Source organism: Nicotiana tabacum, chromosome 10, assembly GCF_000715075.1.
Source record: "Nicotiana tabacum cultivar K326 chromosome 10, ASM71507v2, whole genome shotgun sequence".
Classification (NCBI taxonomy): domain Eukaryota; kingdom Viridiplantae; phylum Streptophyta; class Magnoliopsida; order Solanales; family Solanaceae; genus Nicotiana; species Nicotiana tabacum.
Genome location: NC_134089.1, coordinates 88023642 through 88046293, shown reverse-complemented (window position 1 = coordinate 88046293; position 22652 = coordinate 88023642). Strand labels below are relative to the sequence as shown.

At 36.0% G+C, this 22652-nt stretch overlaps 1 protein-coding gene across 1 annotated transcript; it reads right to left on the bottom strand.

The window, feature by feature from the left end:
* Positions 1–6420: 6420 nt before the first annotated feature.
* On the bottom strand, positions 6421–19773 carry LOC107763690 (kinesin-like protein KIN-14F). The gene is made up of 18 exons (XM_016582178.2): positions 19457–19773; positions 18708–18962; positions 14303–14466; positions 13425–13565; positions 12691–13050; positions 11677–11745; positions 11341–11565; positions 11020–11101; positions 10841–10936; positions 10587–10766; positions 10102–10208; positions 9591–9769; positions 9314–9478; positions 8972–9225; positions 8488–8651; positions 8233–8400; positions 7227–7933; positions 6421–6907 (listed from the first exon to the last, which is right to left on the bottom strand). The coding sequence occupies exons 2-18, from the start codon at positions 18886–18888 to the stop codon at positions 6655–6657; spliced, it is 3495 nt and encodes a 1164-aa protein (XP_016437664.2). The 5' UTR covers positions 18889–18962; positions 19457–19773; the 3' UTR covers positions 6421–6654.
* Positions 19774–22652: the final 2879 nt, after the last annotated feature.

The following is a 22652-nucleotide window of genomic DNA, read 5'->3' as shown; positions in this document are numbered from 1 at the left end:
GGCTGTTGGGTGAATTGATCAAAATTCAAAAATAAATGACCAAAAGTGGCTGTTTATGCAAAGTCATCCTTCCGGCGCGTCCCTTTCGGGAACATTCGGCTACATTTGACAAAAGCGGCATCACCCGACTCATTTATGATGAAATTAAAATTCTGACATTTTGGCTATTTCTAAAAAAGGGGAGGTTGGACCCGATGAGGGTTGCCTACGTATCTCACACCCTGTGAGAATCAAACCGGCGTAGTTCGGGACGATAAAAAAAACTTCTTTTGAAAACAAGACTCTTTTTCTCTTTTTTTTCTTTTCTCCTTTTTTTTCATTTTCTCAAAAATTCGGCAGAGTTCCGACACTACTAATTTTTTCAAAGCGGGTGATTTAACTCTTTTTAACCCTAGTACTTCTGTCTCTCTTTCCTCAAAATATTCAAAAGCCGATCAACATGCAAGTCCGAAGCAAATAAATGCACAAGTAGAAGCAAGTAAGATGCATCAGGATGGTCTTTTGTCATTTTGGTACACCTGTCCTAGACAGACCCAACCCCTGTGTTGAGCCTCCAAAGTCAAATGCACGTGATGCAAACAAACATTCCTACTAGGGATCCGGCATGAAGCTGAGTTAATCTAGGTTCATAACCTGGGTATTTGTTTTAGACTGTGCACTCGAGCGGACAACTCGAGTCGAGGAGGGGGCTACGTATCGGGGACCCGCGGGATCGTCCGGCTTTGTAACTGGTCCGGCCTCTTTCTTATTTCAGGTATTGACACTAACAGAATAGGGAGTCTCGACCAGCTAGCTCCTCCCCGGAGGTAAGAAGAGAAGGGTTTCGGCACAATTTATATACAGTTCAGATAATATCGAAGCGGAAAAAGCAGCATTTAGCACCTTAGGCCCAAACATGTAAAAATCAGATAATAAACAAAGCCAAATATAACAATTCATTTAAGCTCGAATTCTGAACCCTGAACTAGAGATTCTGGGTTCGTTCCCCAGCAGAGTCGCCAGAGCTGGCACACTTCCTTTTTGCGCGCCTACCCCGAAGGATAAATGCGTGAGGGAGTTTTTCCAATTTAAGTGACAATATTCGAAATGGGATTATTTATTTAATTCAGAGTCGCCACTTGGGAAAGGTTTGGCTTTTGGTGTCCCAAGTCACCGGTTTATCTTGAATCCCAATTCGAGGAAAATATTCGACTTTCCAAATGAAGTCTGCGAACCAGAAATTCTGAGTAAGGAATTCTGTTGACCCGAGGGAAGGTGTTAGGCACCCACGGATCCTGTGGTTCTAGCACGGTCACTTAAATTGTTATAATGGCTAAATATCTGATTTTAATACATGTTATGACTTGTGTGCTTTTATTAAGTTTAAACCGCTTTTATTATTATTATTTTTTAATAGAATTGCAACGTCGTGAAAACGTATCTCGAACCTCGTCACAATCAATGTACCCGTGGTCATAGACACGTTTCGACTCCGTTGAGATTTGGATTTAGGTCACATAAATGCGCACCCAAGTTTAGGAAAGTAATATTATTAAAAAACGTGTCTAAAGAGACTAACACGTTATTATTTTTTGGGGAGGGCCGTGAAATTCGGTAAACGGCCCATCCCAAATTCTAAGTATTTAATATATACATTTATGAGGGCCTCGCGGTTTGTGCGTTTTATTCGGTGAGGCTCGTCTCATTTATTTTAAAAGGATAATCTTAAAATGACTACATTTTCTATTTTTGTTCGTCTCAAAAATGAAAGAAGAAAATATATGCTAATTAAATTACAAGCTTGGCAAGTTCGGGCCTCTTATCAATTATTAGATTACAAAAGATGCTAACGCAAAATTGCGATCGAATTTGCTCAAAAGAAAATTGTTTCGTGTCTTATTCTATAATTGAACATTACCAAAAGAAAAATGAAATTATAAATAAAATATGGAATTGACAAACAATATTATCAAAACAAATAAATTATTCTTTAACTAATTTAGACTTCACATTATTAGATGAATTGAACCATTGGAACTAATTTTTTGTTTTTGACTATTTCAAACCGAACCAACCTTGACAACCAATGCATACGAAAGTTGTCAAAACTTAATCGACACTTTGAAAATCTATTACATTTAAAGGAACTCTAACAAGCCTTGTTCGAAATCAACTCATGCCTATTAAGTTAATGACCTTAGCCTTACTACATCGAATCAAACTTCAAATACGGCAGACCTACTGATTCTGCGAAATTACTGGCTTAATATCCTACTTTACTAATTTGAGTCAACATTTAACATGCTTATTTTCAGATTACCACTACGGGATATGACATTTATAAACTATCTACATAATTTAACATTCTGTCACAAAAAATCTACACGCCTAAAATAGTTCCAATTATACAGTCACATTTCCATTATTCATACAGAATAAAACGGAGCTAATATTGGATAAATCTACTTCATTTAACATCTATAGAATTAAAGACGACAAATAGCATCAAAATGTGCAGGTTTGCTGCATAATTCCGTTTCAACTTCAATTCAAGTTACATCAAGGTGATTCGAAATATGTACCTGGAATTCAATATTCAAAGGAAGAAGAAGAAGAAAAAGTCAGCAGGAGCAGTAGCAACAACACAGCAACAGCAGTAATGCAACATCCCAGGTAACAGATTAAAGACCAATAGAAAAATTCCAGCTATAACCAATGGAAACAGTAACAAATAACCCCAGCAAACTCATGAGCAACCAATTGAAAACCCAGAAATACCAAAAGCAACTGAGTGAACCAATATAGCAAATTCAACTCCAAAACGAATTAGTGAACCAAACAGAAAAAACAGAGATTGGCTCACAACACTACCAACACAAGTCATATGAATTCGAAAAATGCACTAGAGTTACTTAGGATCAGTGTTAATGTGTTTGGATCAGGAAAATGAAATCAATGAAGCAATGGGGTTTTCAACTCTCAAATTCTTTCTTTCTTAATTCTGACCTCTTAGATTTTAAAAATCAGTTCCCTCTTATTTTTGGAATCCTAATCTTCTCCCTTTTCAAAAATAGACTCCCTTCTTTTATATATCACCACAGGCCTCCCTTTCCAGCTCTTAGAGCACTTAGTCAAAAAAAAAAAGAAAAAAAAACTGATTCTCTCCCATGTTATTCCTTCTTTTTGCCCACTATTATATGTTTTGTTCCCCACTATTGTATGTCCCATTCTATTTTTAAATTCAAAGGTTATGGGCTCATATTTATTTAATCATTCCCCATCAAAACTCCCCATACCATTATCTTTTGCTCCCAACTTTTATTAAACAACTACATTAGATTAAAGGTATATTGGTACTTCCTGACAGTCCACCCAAGTTAACCCTCTCTTTTTTTCAAATTTTGAAATTCCCAAATTAACCCTGAAACCCCTGTGATTCACTGTCTTAACCCAAACCCCTTCAGTTCTGGATACAAACTTTCGATCAACAAACGATTCAAACCTACCCATTCACTAAACTGAATCCAACTAAACTAACCACAGCTATAACCAATTCAAATCAGCTAAATAATTCAAGATATTAAATCAGATGGTATTAGAATGAAGCCTAAGGGCTCAGGGCAACACATATTTAACTAACTATATTGGGGAACCAATCATATTTAGCTCAGCAAACAGATGGACTGAGATCAAACTGAATAGCATATGCCCTAAACAGATTTGGAACGCAAAAGTAAAGAACGACCAGCAGGGTTTCAAGGGGATTGACTAATTCAGGCTGACAAATGAACCATAAATTCAGCTCAATGAACTGAAGACAAACACAGGCTCAATTCTAAACTCAAATATTACCCACGAGCCCATTTTAACACAACATTCAGAACACAAATGAGGCAGGAGGGGATATAGACATGAATTAACCAAATATCAGACTATTATCATGCTACTCTATTATTCAAACATATCAGACAAATTGACGACACATTACAACATACAACAAATGACAATAAGAAGAAATGATAATAAAGTTGGAACCAATAAAAGGTTGATGGGGCAGGATGGAATCAATCAAATGAAGCTAAATTATAACCACCTAAACACAATTAAACATAACACAAAGAACAAGAAAGGAGGAAAGGGGTACCTTAAACAAAACAAAACTAGATGAACCCAGGTCGAACAACTTGACTCGAATCTTTTGAGGTTGCAGGGACCTTAATCGAGTGTTCTTAACTGAGAACATTTCGACTAAGGTCCATTGGACACCCAAATTCCTCCGCTTCGGACTAATTCCAGCTTTTGGTTTTCTAGGGTTCTTGGTTCGATTTCTAGGGTTCGAACAGTTCTAGCCAGATTTGAAAGGAACCAAGTGTGTCTCAGGTATGAGGGAGGTCAGGGGATGCCCGGGTGTGAATTTAGGGCAGATTGGGGTAGGTCCGGGCTTTTACTTGAATCTTCAAATAAAGATTCGAGAAACTCGAGGATGATTCGATGCAAACGGGTACTGGTGTTGGATTGGGGGGGGGTTAGATGATCTAGGGGTGTTAACTTGGGGGTCATCGGATGAACTAAGGTCCTCAACTGATTTTTCGATCTGATATTCGAAGCGAATGGTGATGATTCGAGGACAATGGAGGGTAGATCTGGAAAGAGGAGGGTGTGGCAGTTCAGGGGTGTGAAGATGGGGGTGTTTGGACCACCGGAACCGTCGTGAGGCAATTTTCGGTGGGCGGAGCAACGGTGGTTGAAGGCGGAGGGTTTGTTTGGTCTCTGAGGTTCAGAGACGAAGGTGAAGGGGGGGTTTGGTTTAGAGGGGCGTGGGGGCAAGGTGTTAAGGTTATATACGGGGGGGGGGGGTGTTTTAATCCTGGCCGTTGGATCAAACCCGATCAACGGCCTGGATCAAATCATTTAACAGACACGACGTCTTTTGGTTTAGTGTTGGGAATGGGTCAATCCGGGTACCAATGGGTCGGGTATCTGGGAAAGCCTGGAGCCGTTAGATGAAGTGAGATGAACGGCTCAGATCAAATACACCTAAACGACGTCGTTTGGAAGCCCAGGTCGTGGACTGGGTCAATGTAATAGATTGGGCCTGATTTTCAATTTAATTTTTGGCCCAAATCCGGTATTTTCTTCCCTTTTCATTCTTTTAATTTAAACAAAAATTCCTAATTAAATTAAAAACCAAAATTAAACTACACAAATATTAATTAACATTCAACAAAATTAACACACAAATTAAAACGTTTAGTTGAAATTAAATCACACAATGACGACAGATAGAATAAAAATGCATATTTTTGTGATTTTCCTCTTGAAAACTAAATTATGGTTTAATTAATTCCTAAATGCACAATTAAATCCTAAATATGCATGCGACCTGTATTTTTGTATTTTTTAATTAACTACAACAAGGTAAACATTTACGGACAAAACAATTACCAAAATGTCACATAAATTCTCAAAATTGTACCCAAAGGTAACTTTTTTTTTTCCGATTTCTTTTGGAGTAATTTTCGTGAAGCAAAAATCACGTGCTCACAAATTTAATCTGGAACTTCTTTTACTTTTTCCTTTATTTTGGGGTGTAACTTTTTCCAACTGTACTGTTTAGAATGTCAGTAGTCAGGGTGACCTGTGGACGAGATACTGTCATTATAATCTTTTAGGCATTACGTATATCACTGTACGTGTAATGAATATGAGTTGGATATAAATGATCAATGTTGTTGCTTGGAAGAGAGTTGATCAATGAACGGTCTCTATTAGGATGTGTTTGGTTGGCTTAAATATTTTGAAAAATATTTTCCTCGTAAACTCATTTTCTTTCATCCTTACCAAGAAAAGGGAAAATATTTTCCAAAACTCCTTTTCAAGATCCCGTATTCTCTACCCCCACCCCCACCAGCACTCTTACCTTCCACCCCACCCCTATGCCTCACCCCCAACCCCATGCCACCCCCCCCCCAAACCCCGCCACAACCAACCCATCTCAACCCCACCCATCCACCCCCACCCTTACCCTCCACCCCACCCCCTACGCCTCACCCCCACCCCTTACCCTGGCCACCCTCGCCTTGGCCCCTAGACCCGACCTACAACCCTCCCTCATTACTTGCCTAATTTATATATTTTCTAAAAAAAATATTTTCTACTCATTAACCAAACACTATAAAATATTTTTTGAAAAAGTTTTTCATTCACCAATCAAACATGGGAAAATAAGTAATAAAACCACTCATTTTCCAAGAAAATATTTTCCTAAATACCAAACACACCGCGAAGCTCACCAAGTTTCCTTCACAATATCATTTAACGAATTGGCAGTATAGCTCATTGATTCTGACTAGCAGCCGGATACTGAATGGATTGCTTTCGTGATTATTCACAACATTATGGAAATACTTCGGGCATGCCATTTTAATCCATGTTCGAATATACTCACAAAAATCCATTGATCTGTCATTCCTTATATTGAAACAAATACAATTTTCTGTACATATATAATATCACTTCAATTATGGTTTGAGGATACAGCAATACCGGTTGAAGTCCTCATTGACATCTTCAACTTTCTCGAATTAGTATGAAAGGCATGCTCCAAAATGCATGAAGTGGCTGTACAAGAACTAACAAATTAGTTGATACAAATGATGTGTGTATATGGAGTTCTCAGGGCAAAAGCATGAATTTTCCACGTGGTGTTGATCTGCTTCTTCTCAACTCCGGAGCCAATGAGTTGCTCACTTCCTTTGCATTCCGAGCAATTCTATTGGCATGCGAAGGTTTATCCTCAGGTTTCCTGAATTCAGGATCGAATGAATTGTTTACCTCTGCAGTCCGAAGCATGTTATTGCCACTTGAAGGTCTGTCTTCATATTTACCAGCAAGAAAAGCTTCAACTGTCTGTGATATTTCTCTTTCTCTGTATAAAATCAAATAGTTAATGCAAACGGGAAAGGTGTTAGATTCATCCAAATCTTTAAGCTCCATATTAGCAGAGGCTCCACATATAAACTTGATGCATTCAACCTTTAAGGTTCTTAATTAGCAATAAACACATTGTCCTTTTGAAATATGGGTTCAGACTTAGTAATAATGTTTTTTTCACACGTATATCAATATTTTGTATCAGAAATTCAGTTGAACCCATTGAATATAGTCTGCATCTGCTTTTGCATACTACACTTGCCAGTTCAGGAATAGTTAGATCGCATATTAATTCTCAAAGAAGTAGATCTTACCTTTGGTCCACATTCTGAGAGTTCCTTGAGAAGCTTCTTGGATGATTACCAACTCTTATGTTGCCACTTATATGCGATTCAACCAGCCCGTTCTCATTTTCAGACTCAGAAATATCGCTTCTCTGAGCCTCCTCGATCATTCCACCATTGCCTCCATTAGAAAGCAATGTCACTGAAACATCTGACTTAATATGTATTTTAGTTGATAACTGATGCTTAGATTTGATCTTGTTCTCGTTTTTACTTTTTCTAATTGCACCTTGGCGTACATTAAGCACTTGCTTAAACTGCTCCTCATCATGTTCTGGAATTCTCCTGTTGTTGATCCTCTGGAGGCTATATAGAACATCAGAGATATTTTCCTGCCTAGATTGCTCTTGTGAACCCTGATATCCTCTCATTTTATCCGAACAGACAATTGCCGGCATGTTGGTAACAGACTTGTTAATAGTGACAGGAACTCTAGCAGGAAAGGGCAGTTTCATTACTGGCGGATTTTCAAGTGTTTCAGGCTTCATTCGGTTTCTGACGTGAGCACCTCTATCTGTTGATATTGATCTTCTAACAGGGGGAGATGGTGATCTCCTCTTGGTCGAGGCTACTGATTTTTCCTCTGTGAGCAAGGGCATTTTTGGTACAAAATCCTTGTCCGTGAACTTAGAGGGAAACTGGGACCTCCTCTGTTTACCTGATGAACAGCTTCTTACCTGTTCGCCACAACAGAAGCAATGAAAAGTGTTATCACTTTCTCAAAATGATTTATTGCAAATACCCCCAAAAGGAAATAAAGTTGTTAGCTCCTATACTTCAGGAACTTTAAAACTAATCGAGTATGTACTAAAAATAAAAACCTATTTGTAGTCAAGATATTTAATTGTGAATGACATTTTGTCTTTTGAAGCTAAATTTTAGTCAAACCAGCCTATGTAAATATGAAACTTAATTGGATCTCTGATGGAACATAGCCATGTGAATATGATGTTACTTGGATTTCCAACTCATTTACCTCTCTAGTGTCATCTAGAGGACGCTGATTGGCTTCAGTCTTCAAGCTAGCATTACCATTGTGTCTCATCATGCGAAGAGGTGATGCTTGACCTCGAGCATTTGCACCACTTTTTAGGTGTTCAAGTTCAGCTTCTTTCTTCTCCAGTACTTGCTTAAGGTTTGAGATCTAAATCAACCAGAAAAGCACAAAGACATCAATTACATGTGCAAAAAAAATTGTTATTTTTTCAACCAGTGATTTTAGCAATTAGACCTCTTCTTTCATGTCTCGAATTTCACCAGTTTCTTTGTTAGATCGAGCTGCACCAAGATCTATGGAGGCAACCCTCTCAGCAAATTTCAGGGTGCTAACCGTTTCTCCAAATGCTTCTGCCTCTGGATTTATGTGTACAAACATCAATGTCTTTGCCTGACCACCTGTAAGGGAGTGTGAGAGATAATACCCGATATAAGCCTCATAGAACATTAGAAACCAAAGATTGCTTTGATTTACTTTTCAGAACATGCAGGAAGTCATGTTGTAGAATCATGTAACCATTCTAAGGTACTAAGTTTGCGGTCTTTTTCAGCAGGATCATGCATGGGTATAACTGACCTAGTTTAAAATAGTAATACTATCCATGGAATGATAATTATCTTAGTTCACTGTATAGTGTAAACTATTGGAGGTAAAAGAAGCTAAGCTGCATTAACGCAGTAAATAAGCAGTTGAGAAATTGAAAATGTTCACTGTCTACCTAATGAATCTTGCAATACTTGGGTGAGCTTGCTATTCCTATAAGGAATATGTGAGCTCTTCTGTGCAAGAGCAGAGATGACGTCTCCTAATGCTGACAAGGATCTGTTTATATGTTGCGCCTCCTTCAGTCTCTCGCCAACAGCCTCAGATTTATCTACTCTCTCACTTCCAGCTAAATCCACAAGGTGAAGGCAGCCCTTTAATGTAGATCCAGATACCACCTCTTTTCCTCGAACATGAACTGTCAGAATACTGAAAAAGTAGGAAGAATTAAAGAAGAATACATCTATGAATCACTGCAATAGTTCAGAACAATCATCTGCTCTTATGTAACAAGTACCTGTGAGACCTGCTGCTCCGCTCATTTAAAGCAGTAGCACCGACAGCACGGTTCTTATGCCCAATTCTCATCAAGTCAAGAACATCTTGAGTGCATTTAACTGGAATCAAACTAGCATCAGGTACGTTGAGGCCATTCAGTTGCGAATTATTTCGTATATCCAATGTGTGGAATGTTAAGGTTAGACAACAAATAAAAGTCACTTTTCCTGAAACTAAATCCAAATTTAGGTGAGCATGTTACTATATAGTTCATCATATATCAATGTAAAGGATATCGCCTGTTAGCCCCGTCAATGACTAAGAGATCTCTCACTTGTTCATTATATATCTCAATCATTTGGACTCCCACTTCATACTCTATCATGTCCCGTCTTGCCTTTGTAGTGCTGAACAAATCACGCAAAGCACGATAATTTACACCCCATGTCTCCTCTGTTGTCAAGTCTGGCCCACTCTGGAAGCATGAAATATATGCAGTTGTAAGATATCAAATGCAACATACTGTAATTACTCTTCCTTCAGCTTCTGAAAGTGTGCTATATGCAAATCTGATAGACACCAGAGTGTTTAGAGGTATATCATAGAGAAAGGAGAAGACATAGCATAGGAATGGCAAGTGAACAAGATTTCAATCAAGCAAAGATAATTACATTGAGACTTAACTATCATTAACTGTAACGTCTCATCATGCTCGGACAATATTTAGTAAAACAAAACTAACTAATAGTATAGCACCATCTCTATCTCATAAAAATAATCATAGCACTTAAATCACTTAAAAATTACCATGGTGTATGTCTTTCCTGAGCCAGTCTGTCCGTAGGCGAATATACAAACATTAAAACCATCAAGAACGGATCTAACCAATGGCTGAGTGTCCACGTATATTTGTTCTGCAAATATAAAAAGATAGATATTGATTGATAGCACATTTCACAAACACATAAATTATGATAAGAGAAAATCAGGCAGCTTCAACTCATTTTTCAAGCAAATCAAGTAACGGATAGATATCCTATATAATATACACAAGTAGTCATAGTAAAGAGAAAAATAAAAGGGAAATGTGCCTACTTATAATTTAAAAAAAAAAAAAAAGAAAGGGAGCATGTGCTATAATAGAAAGACATTTTCTGCCTTTTCCTGATCATTTGTTGATATTTTATCAGTTGCTTGGTTCTTGTACCCATGCTAAGATGCCAGAGTTAAGCTTGATACTTGAGCATATATGTGGTTATGAAAAAAAAATGAGCTGGAGAAAGAAGACATACGTTGAGTTACTTTAGTTCCAAAGACCTTGTTGAAAGTGAAAATCTTCCTAGCATCTTTACCCTGCTTACGAGGATTAACAATCATGATGTCTCCGTTTTCTCCGATATAATCTACTGTGGACTGCACATCAGATTGTCCAGATAGGAAGGGCCTAACTCTACAATAAACTCTTATGGTCCCTGGAGAAGTAAGGTAAACTTATTTCCATGTTATAAATATACTTTATGAAGATGAGAGAACTCAAGAAACTTACCTTTTAGATCTTGGACCTGATTGTACAGGAGGCGATTTTCTTCTAAAACCTTGTGATAAGAGGAGGAAGCCACCTCGAGGCCCTTAATATGGTGCACTGAGGAAAATTTCTTTCAGATTCAAATACGGTGAAAAGTTCCATTCATTTTCAACACAAAAGGACATTAAGGTAGTACTAACCAAGCCTTCTAAATTCTTCTTCCCACCCTGACTTATACTTTTGGACATCTAGTTTGGTCTCTCTGCAAAATATTTTGAGCTCCTGAAACATAAAATAACGAGACATAAGAATCAGTTGATTCCTCATTAATCTTCATTTTTTTCCCCACATTATTTGCTACCAACAACTGCTTAGCCATAATTCAGTCAATAATTGAGGGCATTATTAAACTAAACAAACTAGAAAAACATCTGTCAATTCAAAGGGGAAATCCCACTCCCTTGTTGCTGGGAAGGGGGAAGAGTGTGTCACTGTAAGTTGATGTAGTCAAATCATCGTACCTCTAACTCCTTTTGTTGAACATCAGCTATTTCTTCATTGCCAGCATGGAAACCATTGTCATGCCAGCTGTTTTCCCGTTTCCCACCACAAATGCAGTATCTGGAAACATCAGTGGAGACCAAGCTAGTTCTGTGCCGCAGATAATTTGATATGGTTTCTAGAACTTCTGATCTTGATAAAGGACTGCACTCATCTGGCAGTATTTTCTTCAAAAAAAGCCTGAGCTGCAGGTGTTAAAAAAACTGTCAATCAACCACATTCAGTGATAATGGTGATATTGGCATTAAAATTGGTATTATACAAGAAAAATCCTATATTCAAATTGTTGTTGTTACCTGATTGCTTTGAGAAACCAGCAATCCAGAGAAGTTCTTGACTACTTTCCTCAGGACAGCATCAATTACCTGCAAATTTCATCCTTAGTCCACAGAAGGAATGGTGCTTGAAATTCGTTTTACATGAGATGCAGCGTGAAAACTAGTAGATACCTACAGTTGTGAGTGGGCAGCTTGGTGCACAAGGCATCCCGCGTCCACGCAGGATCTAGGGAAGGGAAACACCCAAAGGCGTGTGATGTAGACAGCCCTACCCTAGTGCAAGCATTAGTGGCTGCTTCCACGGCTCGAACCCGTGACCTATAGGTCACACAGAGACAACTTTACCATTGCTCCAAGGCTCCCCTTCATAGTTGTGAGTGAAGAAGTAGTAATTTTTGTATCACTGTCAAACTTTTAAGTAGGAAGACGGAAAAGGTGAATTGCCAGCAAGTTAAGCCACTATGGCGGAATGTTTATGATATGTTATTTGAGGAAGATATGGTGATCAAGGTAGGAGATAGCCAACAATGTCCTGATGTTGACAAAGACTCAGAGAGCAACATACACCTGGACCTTCAATTATTTTAAACTTTTCAACGCTAACTTCTTCCTCTAAATTCTGGAAATGGTATTTCACTAATCCCTCAATTTCTTTTCAGTAGACGCCCTTGATAGACTATAAGATGACCTTTGATCATTATGTTCCGCTTGCTTTATGTATTCATTCATTATGAAGCATAAATGAAATGCATGTACCAACTACTTGATCGCTGATAGAGTTTACAAAAGTTGTTCTAACAAGCTGCGACTTCTAAAAAAATTAGAGAGACGTCAGACTCAGAGACATTTAGGATAGTATAGAACGAATATTAGTAGAAAGGTCTTCCGAGATCCTTAAGTCTAACAAGGTCAGCATGTAAACTCTAATCTAGGAAAGAAAAATTCAGCGACCTGTTGGATTAAAATAAATACTCAGGTTACAATGTAATAAGAAATCCTGTTTTTAGATAAACTACACATAGTCTTACCTACCATTGAATTCAAATAAAAGTCCTCAACTCCATTCCGCTCCATAAGATAAGCCTGTAGAAGCCCGAGACCAAAGCGATCAAAGAGGAAGGTCAGTATATTTGCAGCATTTGATTCTTCAAACGAGACTTCGCCAGATAAGTGGAGAAGTTCCAACAGCTGGTCAAATTGTGATGACTCGGAGTCATCCACTGAATCATCCGCACTGTCACTACCACCAAACGAGGATGGTGATCCTTTGGGACATGACGTGATCCTTACAGTTCCACCATATTTCCAAACTCCAATTCCTCCAGCTTCCTTCCATTCATAATATCCTTTCAGGCACAAAATACAGTCTACAACTTTGTTTGATGAACCACCCTACAAGTTCAAAATTTTTGCTCAATACTGTTGTATTTTGGAAAACAATGTGAAGCACTCTTGTGCACAATCCGGACCAATGAGAACAAACTGATCCAGTGGACTTAAGAGGATTATCAATAGGCCAAACAAGAGCTCAGCTCCATAAGAACTTTATCACTTAACAGCACCCTTTAACATTACACTATGCATATTGCAGATGAAGAATTACAAGAAGTCATTGCCACCCCGAAACACACAAAATGTACACTACTATGACTTTGGCCCCAAAAATTTAATTCTACGCCCCGCCCACCAAATGTCAAGGAGAAAGAACCAAAATCTGTGAAGATACTAATGAAAACACTGGTGAAATAAAGCTGAAGAAATCTAACCTTTTCAAGGTCAGATGCTTCAAATGTTAAAAGCTGCATTTTGCCAACTGCTACGAGGAAATTCCTCATGTTCTCAAAGTACTGAATAGCAGACTGGGCTGCACCCTCTGATGACATATCAACCACCGAATTCATCACCACCTATATCTCAAGTACCAACACATAGTTACTTGGGCGTTCAAGAATTCCTTCTTTCAAGGACATTGTCCATTTAAGTACAAGATATGTTACATGGATCCCTTTTAGTAGTTATTATCTATGTATCAAATACTTACACACACTTGGCTACATATGACATAAGTGTACAACCTCCTGTTGTATATAAGAATTAACTTACTGTAAAATTATCAGTATATTTTAACTTGTAACATATAACTGCTCATTTTTTAAGCTACTATCCCACCTTTTATGCACAAGTTCATATTTTTCGCACTGATAAGGGATTTTTGCACTATTAGACAAAGGTGGAGCTGGAGTATAGCTTACAGGTTCGGCTGAACCACTAACTTCGGTCAAAACCATGTATGTTAAATATATACAAATTAGAACTCAACAACTTAAATGGACTAGAATCCCTAATCCATAAGCTTCAAATCGATTTCTCCGCCCCTACTATTAGGTAAAGCTGAGTTACAAGAACATTTATTTCTCTATATGAAACAAGGCATGGTCACTTGGAAAATAGAGTAAAAACGAAATAACCTTCAATAATAGGTTAAGTTGCATTGATATTGTAAAAGAATTTTTCACTATCTTTAAATAGCTTAGACTCCTTTACGGACAATTACCTGATGTTAATGTGTTGGGTGAGCTCAACTTCAATATATAAAACTTAAACTGTATGAGTAAATACAGAATGAGGGGTAAAGAGAGGGTACCTTGTGAACAGCACCAGGATTGACTTTGTTGAGGACGTTGCAGAGAATGAGGCCATTGCGAAGACCACAACGGAATTCTTCTTCGGAGGGTTCTTTTGGTAGCACCTCCGATGCACCGGAGTCCATCTGCCGCAGCCATTCCGCCGCCTGGTACCTCCTTGCAGCTGCAAGTTAATTCCAACTCTTCTGTCAAATTTTCCCCCATGCAATTTCATTACTCTTTTTCTCGACTTAACCAAATATTGTGTAAACACAAATGACAAATCAAATCTCCCTACGTATTGTTTTCTGTTTGTCCCACTTTAATAATTTATTAACTATTTTTTACGGTGTGTTCCCTATTGAGCTCCGTGTGTTCCCTATTGAGCTCGATATGTTCCCTCATAAAAGTATACTCCTATTAGGGGTCGTTTGGTTGGAATAGGGCTATTGCCGGTATAAGTTATGTCGGGATAAATTATGTTAGGATTGTTGTTTATTCCCCGTTTGGTATGTCGTATTAAGAATGACAATTGTATAATTTTTAAGAAGAAGGTATAAGTTATACCAGTGCTAATTATCCCATCCTCTACAAGGTATAAGTTATACCGATATTAAAATTAACATCGGGATAACTTATACCTGGTTTACTAACCAAACAAAGTATTAAGGTGATATTAAATTTTTATACCGCCCCTATACCTTCTTATACCTCATACCAAACGACGCCTTGGAGTATTATTAACATTATTCTTTAGTTTAACCTCCATTCCATTTTAGGAGAATTAACATATTCATAATTCATTTATCCTTTATGCGACTCCAAGTCTCCAAGCTCCAATTTAAATGAGTGTTTTTTTAAAAAAAAAAAATGTATTATTACTATTATTATTATTTCACTAATGAGAATTCTGTCAAATAAAAGATGTGGTAAACTCTAACACTATACTTTGTGTATTGGTCAAAATTTAATGGTTGTGGTCGACCCAATTGGGATCCCGTCCAAGCGGCGGGATAGTGAAAGACGCCATGATTTGTTTCAAACCACGTACTCATAGTGCCCGCTAAGTCGAAGAACAATACTCAGGGGATGACGAAAACGAACGTGGTATGAAGGTGCCTTGACTAAAGAACGTAGCAAGAACTCCATGACTATATATAGGGAAGGAGCCTTCCTAGAAAAGGAGGGGCATTTTTCTCTTTTTTCCTCTCCTCTGTAATCTTCTTAGCAAAAAAGAAGAAAAAACAATTATCTTCATCGATTGGTGAGAGAAGAAATGAAAAATATCAATAAGATTGATCGCCCCCATTTTATTTTGTGCATCATTTTCTGATTTGTCTATAGATCTGGAATGTATTATGTTTGACTAAGATTTACCTCCTCATCTCCGCTAATTAATTTAATAAAAAATGTTTCAATATTTTCTGATCAAACACTTTGTACCTATAGTTGTGTTTCACCAACTTAACCACATTTCCTATCCTGAGGCGAATGTTTCCTTTCTTAATGAAAAACATCACACAACTAATTTGAAGTGAATATCGGAGGACCCTTTTCCCCGATTAAGATGATAAGACAGTATAAAGAATTTTTTTGTCCTCTATATAGATCGATTTACTTACCCTTTTTTTTTCTTCTCAATTTACCCTGCCATATTTACTGATTCAATAACTTTTACACAAGTCGACTGGGTAAAAGTTTTCTATACAGTCTCCTGTCAATATTTAAAGCAAACTTGGCCACGTTGTCAGCTACGCCTTTTTTCCTTTTTGTTGTATAAATGTTTTCCACTTGCATATTATCAACTATCAGATTTGAGTACGTATGCAGTTATGTCCGGAGTAGGGGTGTACAAACCGAACTAAAAAATCGTACCAAACCGATTAAATAACCTGAGTTGGTTTTGTTTGATTTGGTTTGGTATTGAGTAAAAAAATTCGAACCAACCCGACATATAAATATATAATTTTTATATATATATTTTTTAAGATTTTATGTAGAATTTTCTTTAAAAATGTCTAGAAATATTTGGGATTCTCTTGCGGGATAGATTTTAATGGAGTATGAAGTGCTCCATATTTATTGACTTTAAATAATGAGTTGTATGATCACTTTCTTAGCAAATGTTACTAAATGTGTCTATCTCTTTGTTCTTCTATATTAATATATGTTAAAATCTTTTAAATTCTTATATTTTTTTCGAATGTGAAGTAGTTATTAATATTTAGGTATCATATTAATTTTTATATTTAAATACTAAATTCGGTTAACTGAAAGTGCATGATAGTCCTATAAATGACTATGGCTTATTTACCATATTTTCTTTGTCCTAACATTCAACCCACACAGCACTTTAATATTACGATGAATTTCCAGGTGATTACGACCTTCGCTATCTAATCTCCAAACTTAAATACTTATCAAAAGTTGTTGGGACTTGGGACTTACAAGAGGAAATTGACTAACAAGCAAAACCGTTAATATGGGCTTTGGCCCGCTGAGCCGGCCCAACCCAGCCCATAATTTAATAGGATTGGGCTAAGATTTTGGAATCCATTTAAAATTGAGGTTTTTAAGTCCGGCCCAAGTAAGACCGTGGCCCATAAAGCTAGACGGAGGCTAGGATAGGCTGACCCGCGGGTTTAATAAACATACCTAATTAAAAATATAAAAGATATAAAAACAATATAGGGAACTAAAAATAAAAAGAGTATTATTCCAATCTCAAACTGGTAATATTTCTTATGTGAATTTAAATATTTTTTGTTATTAATTTTTTTAATTATTTCTTAATGTTTAACTATTTAATATTACATATAATTATAGATTTAGATGAAAATGAAGATGTTAAGGCATCGTTGTTTCATAGATTTAGATGAACATGATTTGTTGGTGTTGGATATGTCATGAGCACTTTGAAAATATTTTTGAGTAGTTTGTTTTGAGTATTGACTTTTAATGAATGAAATATTGTCCTTTTTGTGTTTTATAGTAATCTATTAGAACAATGTCAAAAGTTATTAAGTTTTGCAGAAACTTTCTATCCAACAAGTATGTTTTTAGACTCGTAATATATATATATATATATATATATATATATATATATATATATATATATATATAATAGCACGGGCTAGCCAGTTTTCGGACTGGTCATTCAAAAATAGCCAACATTTGCAAAGTCATTGAAAAATAGCCACTATTTTGCTAAACGCGGAAAGTTCCAGCATAATATACCAGAGATCGGTACACCTATATATGAACTTCTAGCATATTATGCTGGAACTCCAACACACGAAAAGTTCCAGCATAATATACTAGAGATTGAAGCACATGTGTATGAACTTTCAGCATATTATGCTGGACTGGTATATTTTACTGGAACTCCAGTATAAGTATACTTATGCTGGAATTCCAATATATTATGCTGGTGTATTTTCGGATTTTGAACGGTGTTTTCATTCAGATTTATCTTTACATGAAAAGTGGCTAATTTTGATTATTTTTGAAACTGTCAGCTATTTTTGAATGATTACTTATAAATTTGGCTATTTTTGAATTTCTTCCTTACTAATAAGGTACGAATATCAAGGCACAAGAAGTAAATGCCAAAACATGTTGAATAAATTGCTATCTGGGTTAGAAAAAATCCGAAGTCCTGGATTAATCAATTGGAATAGAAAAAGTTCTAAACAATCTCAACACCAAGTATATATGAGTGCATTGTACCCCACATGTACATAAAAGTAGAGCATATGTATGTTATATATTTGGATCCAATCTTAGACCAAGTCGTGTTGCGTAAGGTTGGTAGTGCACTTTGGTGTAATGATTAATGATTAAGAACTTTAAAGCGTCATTAAAGGAAAATATAATTCCCCCAATTAGTTATCACAAATTTTAACTTTCTTTAGGCAAAAATACAGTAGTGGGGGTGGCCCAATTTTTTCCAGTGATAGTCTTAAGACCAGTGAGCCAATACCCAAGTTTCCAACTACTCCACAACATCATGATGTGCCGGACAATCTTTATTTTTTTATTTCCTCTTTTTCATCTTAAATTTAAATTCTTGGTGCAACAACACCACTACCACTATATTAGGATTTTTCACTAAATAGAATAATCTAACTCTTGTTTGTTCATATTATTTATAGTCAACATTTTCTAACAAGAAAGGTAAATAGCAGTTACATTTACGTGTGTAGCTTAACTATCAATAAAGTAGGACGAAAATCATGGTAAAATCGTTAGGGGATTTCCTGTCTTTGTTTTTAATCCTTGAAGTGGAAAATTACTGGGTACGCATACTCTAATGGGAGATAACACATGTATATAAGGTACCGATGAATATTTGAGATAAATGTCTAGACGCTACCGTTATAAGAATAAAATAAGAGGAGTAAAGACTTATGACGTACTACATACCTGCTTCTTCAGCTTTTCTTTGAGCCAAGTCGCGGTCGTTGAACATCTCCTCTGTGTAAGAAGCTTCATTACTAGAATTGTATGCCAAACTCTTCAATCCTCTCAAGTTCTTGACAGGAGTGGTACTACTACTACTATTGAACAATGAGTTGCTCTGATTGTGAATATTCTCTTGCGGCATCTTTAATTTGAGTTCCTCAATCACCTATATATATCTCTGTCTCTGCCTCTGCCAAAGCCAAGTACTTTTCCGCTCTACAATATTAATCAAATCATGAAATTAATTACTTCTTAACAAATCTAAAACGGCATTAAAAGTAGTTCATGCATGTTAGCAAGCACACAAGAATGAATCATAAATCACATTGATTAAGATGATTACGAATGAAATTAAAGAATTCACTAAAATAACACATATGACAGCCTTGGAAGCACATTATTACTTTACTAAATAAGAAACTGAGAATTAATGCAATCCAAAAAAGTGAAGTAGCAGGCACATGAACATAGTTGTCGTACTCGTACAACAATAACAACAATTGCATCTCAATCTCCAATATTCTCGCTTAAGGCTTAAGCTCATCTCATGGCAGTATAATATGAAATAAAAATAAAATGTACTTAAAGTTTTCCTTTTTCTACTGATATATAAATCACCGTGGAATTAAAAGATTACTAAAAACTATAGGACCTAAAATAAGCGTACTAACATAGTAACAAATAGGAGTACATTTTAACAGAATACTTACTGGGGTTGTAGATTCTGTATACGTGCCGGCGTCGGTGCCGGAGAAAGTAATTAAGAAAGAAAATTGCAACGGAGTCTGGAAAGTGAAAGAATTATGAAGAAGATTAAAAGCCTTTAAACTGTTGTGGATTTGGATCTGAACCGCTAGCTGCAAATGAATGAGTGATGTTGAAATATGAACGAGCTTCTCGTGCTTGGTAATTAAGGATTCAAACTTATATGAAGAGTTTTATTTAATGCAACGGACAGAGAGAAAAACAGAGAGAAAGAGATGTTTAAGTTTTTAGGAAATCAAAACGTTCTCTTATTGGAGTCCTTGGACCCAACCCTTTTTAGAAAGAGTCTCGTTTTAACGGGGAAAATGACGGGCGTTGTACGGAGTGGAACTGATAGGGGTTTTCAGGGTTTAAAGGCATTTAACGGGGATGGGTAACGCTTCCACGTGGCGAGCTATGGAGCAATTCAGGTAGTGACAGGTGGATTCCACGCTGGGACCCATCGAACGTTGGACTGGGCGGCAAGATCTAGCCAAATTGATGGCATTTTTACTTTCCCTTTTAAGCCCTTGGACTCCCTATTTCTGAATTTCTGACCTCTGAAAATTACAAAAACTAAAAGAGTGTTAGTAGTAGTAGAGAATGGTATAGTTTAGTCAATGCATCTAGTTTCTATTAATCAATTTCAGTATCGACTTCTTAATTCCTTAAGATAAAATTTACATACGACAATATAATATTAGTTTACAATAAATTGTAGTTAAAGAAAACATTGTGCTCTCTAAATAATAATAGTGATATTATCTTTGGGAGGAGAGTGAATTAGACAGTCTACCAAAGAAATGAAGATATGGGTAAATAAGACATGAACAGATCAATTTTTTTTGGTCCATTAATACAGATATTTTTTTTAATTATATGACCTTATTTATAGAGAATTAATAAATAAAACACAAGAGATACAGTCAAACTTCTCTATTACAGCTTCGTTTGTTTCGAATTTTTTTGGCTACTACAGTGAAGTACTGTTATAGAGGACATGTATTATAACATAATATAATATGAGAATAACTCAGTTTTTATAATAAATGGTTATTATATAGAGATACTATTATAGAGAGGTTTGATTGTATTTGCATGATCATTTTCTTTTAACATTCAAATTTGGCAGATCATAAAAAATCATTTCCCCCTTGATGTCCACATTAGAATAATGTACTAATTTGATAATGTCACTTAGATATGAAAGAATATTGTCATTTACGGAGCTTGCCGGTGGAAATGGACTGGTTAATAAATAGAATACCAGATATTCAAAATCAAATTGGACAAAGAAATACAGGTGTATGAATTATAAAACAAAAATTAGTCATGTCAACTATTTTTTTAAAATTACAATTAATTGTGGATTAGAGAAGATTCATTAGGAATGCTGGTCAATCTTCAAGGTAGTGAGTGATATGAAAATTCATTTCTCCCTTCCCAAGGAACTGGACAGGATTAAAAACAACATGGGTGAAATCCATATCGTAGAGTAGATTCTCTGAACAAACATAAAATTCAGGGCAAGGAATCACAGTACTATTTTAAGAGAAAATAGCACTGTATTTTTTTACAAAAAACAAAATACTTACACTATTTTCTAAGTGAGGGTGCAGATATAAATCAACCAAAAAAAAAAAATCGTGAACGTTGGGGTTTTGAAAAAAAAACGAATATATAGAACAAAGTTTATTAGTATATAAACATGAACGTTGGATACTCTCTTTTTGAATGATTTAAGAGGCAAAGCTCTTATCATGTCACCTTTTACTGTACGTCATTGGACCACTCGAAGAATAAATTATTCTAAAGAATCAAAAAACAACCTTCTCCTCCTCCCCAAAAAAATATATATTCTTTTGTTCTTTTACTTAGTCACTCTTGTCTCCTTTTTACTGAGTCTTACTTAAGTAACTAGTACTAATTACTGGCCTCCTTTTGGTCAAATGTTGAACCAGCAAGAGTGATCAACATGAATAACTAATTTGCGCTAATGGTGTGCGGTAACGAAACCAGAAAATTTAATAAGGATGTTCAGAATTTTAATATTTTTTGTCGGTGGGTTATGTAAGGTGTTCAAAATTTATTTTTTGATCAATAACATGTAATATTTTATCCTATGCACAATATAAATTTTGGCAAATGGTGTTCAGTTGACTAGCCTTCGTCAAAAGTTTCGCCCCTGTTATGGGGTGTTTTCCACAATATTTTAAAACGTTAATTGCAACGAACTACAAATGGGTTCCCCATTCCCCCTTCTAGAACAAAAACGAAGAAAAAATAGATGAAAATAGAGAGGGAAAAAGGAGCTGATTATATAGAGGAGACACCATTATCTAGATCAAAGATCTCTTGATCATGCTTAATTATTATGGGATTCGTTGACTATATTGGTAATGACAATGTTGCATTTCTAAGGGTAATTGTTTCTTAAATGAAAAAGTTTAATTAGTACATTTGATATTGCATACCATACGACAATGCTGACAAACAAATACACACTGTTTTCCTATATGATAGTGTAAAGACCGATCTATCACTAAAGAATTACCCCATGCTCAGTGTAAGAAATATGTATCTCAAATTGATCGTCACTGCAACAAAATTGACCTAAGACCACACCAATTTTAGACAACGCCGGAAAAACGTTGTCAAAACTCTGTGGCAACGCTTTTAAGGGGAGGCCTTTTGACTATAGCTTTTGGCTACGGAATAATAGGCAACGCTTGTGAAATGTGTAAGTGCAAAGCTGGCTCTAATGTTATACTTATTTAATAAGGTCTGTGCCTTAAGCCCTCAAATTTGGGAGGCTTCATTTTTAGAAATAATAGGTTTAAATAAGGTATTGCAAAAATAATATTTAATACTTTTAGCACAAAAGTAAACTTTCTCATATAAAAGGAAAGAATATTTTTTTGTTTAGCTATGTAAATAAAGGGACTGTTTGGCTTACTTTTAAATGGGTAATATGAATAGCTAACGTGTGAATTAGAATTGATTTGACAAAAAAATAGTATAAGTAGAAGATACTACTCTAATCAATATACCCAAACAAAAAAAAAATTCTTTTCCAAATGCTTATATTATTAATACTAATTCTTATAACAGTTGCCTCAGCGAAAGAAGTTTTTCAAAATTAAAAATGATAAAATCTTAACT

Coding starts and splice junctions, on each gene's coding strand:
- LOC107763690 (XM_016582178.2), bottom strand. CDS start 18,888: ATGCCGCAAGAGAATATTCACAATCAGAGCAACTCATTGTTCAATAGT. Junction 10,937..11,019: donor AGAAGAATTTAGAAGGCTTG/GTTAGTACTACC, acceptor AATTTTCCTCAG/TGCACCATATTAAGGGCCTC. Junction 9,770..10,101: donor CAGGAAAGACATACACCATG/GTAATTTTTAAG, acceptor TCATGCTTCCAG/AGTGGGCCAGACTTGACAAC.